Source organism: Barbatula barbatula (genome assembly GCF_947034865.1).
Source record: "Barbatula barbatula genome assembly, chromosome: 6".
Classification (NCBI taxonomy): Eukaryota; Metazoa; Chordata; class Actinopteri; order Cypriniformes; family Nemacheilidae; genus Barbatula; species Barbatula barbatula.
Window position 1 is genome coordinate 17213729 of NC_136765.1, and position 7261 is coordinate 17220989.

At 37.5% G+C, this 7261-nt stretch overlaps 1 protein-coding gene across 1 annotated transcript; it reads right to left on the bottom strand.

Annotated features, from left to right (window-relative positions):
* Window positions 1-1216: 1216 nt before the first annotated feature.
* On the bottom strand, window positions 1217-6961 carry sparcl2 (SPARC-like 2). The gene is made up of 9 exons (XM_079458156.1): window positions 6305-6961; window positions 5903-6001; window positions 5225-5297; window positions 4811-4922; window positions 3785-3903; window positions 3476-3630; window positions 2520-2632; window positions 1600-1694; window positions 1217-1489 (listed from the first exon to the last, which is right to left on the bottom strand). The coding sequence occupies exons 2-9, from the start codon at window positions 5960-5962 to the stop codon at window positions 1437-1439; spliced, it is 780 nt and encodes a 259-aa protein (XP_079314282.1). The 5' UTR covers window positions 5963-6001; window positions 6305-6961; the 3' UTR covers window positions 1217-1436.
* Window positions 6962-7261: the final 300 nt, after the last annotated feature.

Sequence of the window (7261 nt, forward strand, 5' to 3'; positions counted from 1 at the left end):
AAGGCAGAGTGTGACAATGGATCTGTTAATGAGGTGGTGTGTGTGTCTCCCTGAAACAGTTACAGCGGATTAGGGAGAAGGTTCCTTTGTGATCTGAGCGGGGGTCTGATTTGACCTCAGGGGTTGTGTTTCTTTACTAGACCTCATTTCATTTTTATTGATAAAAAGGTTTTCTCACTGCGTTGTTTCTCGCTAAGTAATTCATTGAAGATTTGCCGAGCTCAAATATTGGATTGAAAAAAGAACTTAACCTTTTAACTGTCAATGAATGTATTGAGTATACACATTCAAATGCACAATTCACATTTCAATGGTTGTAATTCATAAAGACCTTTAAGCCTTTGTGTTTCATTCAGAATCAGAATGAAACATATAAAAACAATGTAGACCACACGATTTGGAGCACCTCACACGGTACATAACCCCAAAATAAATGTCACAGCACAAAATATGGTTTCATCACACCCCACCACAAACCCAGCAGAAAAGCATATAACTTCATATTCTGTCTGTAGGAAACTGATCCTACTTTAAAAGCTACAAATGTAATGAGATCTGATTACTCTACAGCACTTCCTGGAGTCATGTATACATGGAAAACTCAATCTACTTGTTTTCAAATCTTCTGATTCCAATTTTCACACTTTGCGCAAAACTATTGGAAGCGTGAGACACATCAATGATGCTCTGAAAGTTACTTTGTGGTCAGGCACCTTTTAGTTAAACTCTCACAAACAGTCTACCCCACTAACCCTTCTGCAACTCTCTTTCCTTCATCCCCATCCCCCTATTCTCTCTTTTCCGATCCATTTTTCATGCTTCAATCTATTTTCTCTCATCCATTTGCAACGGTTTACTGTAACTCGCCCATCCCCGCCCTGTTCTCTGAGTGCATTACAATATTCTCTCTCTCTCTTTTCTGTGTCCTTCTCCCTCTCTGCCATATTATCTATTCCTCTCATCCCTGCTCACGTAGTCTTTTATCTCTCTCATGGGTCATCCGTCTCTCTCTCCATCTCTCTCCTATTAAACACCACCCCTCAATTAATCTCCATGCCTCTGTTTAAGGTTATAGCCCAATCTCTTCTTCTCCTGCTGTCCCTCTCTGCAGTAATTGCTTGTGTGATCCATGAGACATTGTCCAGTGTCCCTCAGTTTCTGTTGACTGTATTGCAGCACTGAGTCACGAAAAGAGCGCACACACACAAAACACACAGAAAGGATGTTTAGACTTTACTGTTATGTTTTTCTTGCTTATGAATTGATATACTTTACATTTAATGACAATATAACTATATTTGAATAATCTAAAGGTTAGAATAATATACATTTTGGGTGGAATCCAATAATTCAGATTTTGATTGTTAACAGTGGTTTCGTCATAACTTTAAGAACAGCTGAATACACAAAACCCACCAGAAAAACAACAACTGAAATCAAAGGTTATCATTCGGCAAAGGACAGAGCTTTGGTGAGTCCATCTTGATAGCTAAAGTAAAGAGACAAAAAAGAGAAAATAATGAAATCATATGTTTGTGCGTGTGTACAGTTTATGCTTACACACAAGATCGCATTTTTGCATGAAACACATATACGTACACATGAAATCTTGAAACCAGCGTTCTGACTGGTTAACCAGACAAGAAGTCCACTCCCTCAGGGTCACCTTCTTGTTCTTGTTCTTGTCACATGACCTGTGTGCACACACATTGTCTTGTAATCTACAAGTTGTCTCTCTTTGTCTCTCTCTCTCTTTCTCCCTCACTTTTGATTTGTATATCCCTCTACATCTCTCTCTGTTGCTATCAGCCGTAGAGGACACCACTCACATTAGAACAGCAGGAAGGCAATAAGTATGCACAGCTCTGAATAGGGTAAACGAGGAAAAGGATAGGGAGAGAGAGAGAGCGAGAGAGAGAGAGAGAGAGGTGGATGACATCCTGAACGAAGCATGTGTACTGTAATCACAATGATGTTGGGGGGGTTGAAGCAATATCATGCAAATACAAAGAAGGTCAGACAGGTGAACATTTCACAAAGCTACATCAGTCAAACTTTGATGCAGGTTGGTGTCATTTTCTTTATATGTGACCCTGGATCACAAAACCAGTCTTAAGTAGCACAGGAATTGTTTTTGTAAAAGCCAAAATTACATTGTGTGGGTCAAAATTATAGATTTTTTTCTTTTATGCCAAAAATCATTAGGATATTAAGTAGAGATCCTGTTCCATAAAGATATTTTGTAAATTTTCAACCCATAATATATAAAAACTTTATTTTTGTGAGTGGATGGCCTGCTACAGTGCCTCGGATTAACAACTTCAAAGGCGATTTTCTCAATATTTAGATTTTTTGCACCCTTTACTTCCAGAGTTTTACACTCTTGTATCTCCACCAGATATTGTCCCATCTTAACAACCCATATATCAATAAAAAGCTAAACTATTCAGCTTTCGGTCGAAAAATTGACCCATAAGACTGGTTTTGTTGTCCAGGGTCACATATGTGCTTGTTTTTACTGAAAGAATCTTTGGGCGCAGTGCTCCAGTGGCATCCGCTTATAGTGCAGCTTCTTCAGATCTTTCCTGCTCAACTTCCCATCCCCGTTACGATCCAGCAGCTCAAACCTCCTCTGAAAGAGAAAGCCAAAGATCTAGTCAGGTTTTTTATAGGGGTATTTCGGGTAGTTGAGTAGAGATCATTTTAATGTCCCTTTACAAAGTTTCCATTGAGTAAGCTATAGAAAATCAATCAGCAGATGTCAAATAATGTCTATAAGTATTTATTTCAGTCATAAAACACAGGTATCAGTTTCTCTGCTTGAACATTCACCCGCCTGGATCTGTATGAAACTGTTATCTTAATGTTGTTTCTGTATAGCAGTGCAGTGCAAGTGTTTCTATGTTACTGTATGCAGCAGGTTAAGAGTGTGTAAATTTTTAGTATGTATATATGTGTCTAAAATATTTTATCCATTTTGTAACTTACAAGGCATTTTATATTTTTAGTGTGTTAATATGGTTATTCGGGAAATCGAACCCATGGCCATGACACTCCCAACACTGCCCAAAGGGATATACCTAAAAAAAACTATTGTTTTGCTTAAATTTCATTATATCAATGCTGTCCTTCAGATATCCAAATTCACTGTACTTTAAGGGAATGGACAAAAACCTGTACTTGTAAAATGATTAAAACTGTATTTTAGACAAACATAACGGGTAAATAATAATAACGATTGATGAAATATGATGAAATATGGAGATATGAGATTTCAGATGGACAGCAGTGATATATACATTTTGATTAAAAGGCAACCACAAGCATAAAAATTGCTACTGCCACAACTATGTCATAGGCATACAGGTTGCATGTCAAACATGTTCAACAAATTGTATGTCAAACATGTTCAACAAATTGTATGTCCAACATTTTTTAAATAAACAATGACAGGGACTCTTGATGTGTTTGTTACCTTTGCAAGCCGAGTTCGTTGTGTGTGTGTGAGGCAGCTTTGCGAGGGAGCAGCTGGCGTGTATCTCTCTCCCATTCTGCTGAGAAGTAAGAACCAGTCCAGCAGACGGTACGGGAACTGCCCCAACTCTTCCTCAGTGCACTGCGACTCGCTCACTGAACATCACAGCAGAGACAACATCATCGGATACAGGTGTGTACAATGAGTTAGCAAACTGCTGATGAATTTAAAAAACTGTCACAAACAGGAATGAACATGCCTATAACTGTCACTTAATGTTTTTTAAAGTGTGTGTGTGTCTTTTTCTACCCAGGCAAACTCCAGTATGTGCTCTGCCAATGCGTCGTTTTTTGCGGCAGGCCTCTTTGTGAAGCAGACACTCATTACTGTACATCTTCCCTAGAACGCTGCACACTGGTGCCCCCTGCCTGTATACAACAAATACATTGGTTGTGACTCAAAAAACAAGGTCAGGAAGGACCTCTCAGTAATGTTCTCATCGCAGCACATTTGTCTACTTATTTCATCTGTACAATTTATTTTATCTCTGTTTCAGCTTAATACTGTATTGTATATAATAAATAGTATCATGATGGAATTGTAGTGCAACACATGTAGGCCTAAACTTCTCTTCTTTTGTTGCATTTTGATGTTTGGCTAAGTCCGTATTTACAGTAAATGTATAACAGGTCGTTTTATGTCGTTAATGTGATAAAACTTTTTTTACACATTAACAAAATTCAGTCTGTTGGAAGGGCAGTGGGCCTAAACTTTGTCAACAGACATTTGCAAACCAGCATTGTCAATGTGATGTTGTATTTATGTAGCATTTGGCTTTCTGCTTTTTGTACGACAAACCTTTGTAACACTGTGTCACAACATTCATCACCAAATATAAACTTCTTATATAACTATTTATTGGTTTAAACAGCTTCAGATTTTTAACTATAGTCTGTTAAAAGTTGTAAAAATAATGGCTGTGTGATGTAATATTTTCTTTTCTGACTAAAATCATCACGTCAGCATCATTTTCCACGTCATGTCTAAAGGATTATTTACGTTGTAAAACAGATCTTGAGCGGATACTTTCATTGTCTGTACGGTATCTAAATCTAAGACTATGTGCACTGGGACAGAGGTAATACTTAAGTGGTTATGGGATGCCAGCCATCAGGTTGCGGGTTTGATTCCAGGCCCCAGGGAGCCTGTTAACATCTAATGTCAAAATTCTGTTCCGAATCATGATGCTGAACACTACACAGCTCATTCCTTTAGACAATTGTGATTCAAATAAGCACAGCTGTATTGGGTAGATTTAATGTATTTGTGGCTTACCGAGGACAGGTCTTTGGACACACACATTTCGGGACAAGAAGGCCTCTATCATTCACTACTTGGCACCAGGAACCAATGGGACTGTGACATTTTAACAGCTGACAGAGTGATTCTGAAGACAGAAAGAGATAAGAAAGGGAACAGTGAGCTTTATGGTCAAACATTTATAAAGCCATTAAACCTTTCCTAAAGTAATTGTCTGAAAATGTTGGCTTAATTCATATATAATGGGTATGATACATATATATATATATATATATATATATGGATTGAAAACTCTTTAAATTTACTGCAAAAGCGACCAAAATGTTGCTGCTCTTATTATACAATGATTCATTATTTGTGGGAAGGGTGCCAAAAAAATGTCTTACGTAGGGATGACAGGTCAATGTCACATGCTCCAGCCTGTCTTACCTGGATCCACTCTGCCCAGATAAGGCCTCAGTTTCTCTTCAGCCTGTCTCTGTTTGCGCTGGGCTCTTCCACCCTTTCACACACACGCACACGCTTTAAAGTGTTGTAATATATTTTCCATAACCGATTTTTATGAATGTTCTTCATCTTGAACTTTGAAGAAATGTAGGCCTTATGGCTGCAAGCTGCAAAATATTTAGACTGAAATGTGCATAGAATATACACAGACATATGGGCTTTGAAGAGAGAGAAAAGAAAAAAAAGATAGTTGGAGCACACAGTTTTCATGCAATCTGTTAGTGATTACAGCACAGTAAGTGTGAAAGCTTTCTAAAGACCTTTAGACTCCTGCTCTCCTTGCACACGCTATCTCAGTTTTAAAAGCCTCCCTTTATAATAATAATAATAATATCAAATACATACTGATAATGTGTAATATCTTTTAAATCCTAAAATGTTGTACCAATATTGTAAATTCCATTGTAAATTCCGTTGAAAAAAGTATTAGGCATATAAATGTGTCTTTTTACATTTAGGAGTACACTAAAATATAAATGTCCTCAAAGCTGATACATAGAGACTTATAGCCACGAAACGCTTGATTTTATTGAGTCTTTGATAATACAACATGAGCAAACAATAAATGTGTTATCACCATAGCAATAATAAACTACTCACCATTATGACATCAAATTGAAGAGTCACTGTCAAGAATAGCAGATGAGAGAACAGGTGCATAGCTGTTGTGGCCGTCTCTTAGAAGAAATGTTTACACGCCTGAAATGTGTTAAACATGCATTTTTAGTTTGTATTAAAATCCAATCTAGAATCCAGTAGAACTCAGATGTTTGTTTCTTTAAACGAAAACATTTAAAGTGCTTTAAAGTGAATAATTTCACTTCAATAATAATAAAGGACATCCAGCGGGAATGCGCTTTCATTCCGTCAAGAAGACACATGAACTAGATAATGTGTAAAACATGAAAAATGTCTGTGTCAAGAGTTAAACCATCATGTTAACCTGAAGTCAACGTTAAAAAAGATCATAAATGAAGAAATAATAGTCCTCAAAGCACAAACCTTGATCAAAGCGGATCTTCTTCGCTCTCTTCTTCGCTCTCTTCTTCAAGCAAATCAAAGTTGTTCCAGTATTGTGTATAAGCCCCCGAGTGCTCATTAGATGTGTGTGTGTGTAGAAAAGAGGAGCCCCATCACTGGGAAGTCATTATGGTATAAAACATCTCAGAGCAGATAGAGTTACTGTATGTTAACAGAGCAGTCGCACACTAACAGAATCCCTCCTTCATTCCTTTGCTATATCTTTGAATTGGTGTTGAAATTCTTACCAGATCTTCTTCTTTCTTTAGATCTTACTTTCTGGGTCTTTTCTCTCTCTCTCTCTCTCTCTCTCTCTCTCTCTCTCTCTCTTTCTCTTTGAATTACCTCGCTCTAACACTATCCGTCACATACCTTCACTTTTCCCATTCATCTTTGCCCCTTCTTCAGATTTCTCTTTTTTCACCTTCTCTCTTCGCCTGAAAATCTATTTCTACCTTCTCCTCTTACCTGCCTCTGCACTCCTCCATTTCCTCTTCTACTTTTTTAGGCTTCACCTGAGACGCCCCTAATTAGCAATCCATTTACAGCATGGACAAGCACACACAGTCACCTCGACTAACACATGGACTTTGAAAAACATCAAAAGCCACTCTCTCTCTCTTTCTCTCTCCCCTACTCTGCGTTCCTCCATCTGTTTTTTTGGCCTGTAAATCTTTTTGTCTATGAAAAAATGCAGACTTCGATAAGAACCAGAAATCACTCACTCTCTGTCTCACTCTTACTCAAACATGAACACACAAAAAGTCAGTGAATATTGATGAAATGAGGATTTTCCAAAACTCTTTTCTAAACTGTGGTTTGATTATGGCATAGTTATATACAGATTTTTGCACTAAAATCAAGCTAAAAAGTCCTTGAAACATCATCGTTGAATACTTACTTAGCTTTGAGGTGCCTTGTTATTTTAAATTAAGCTTT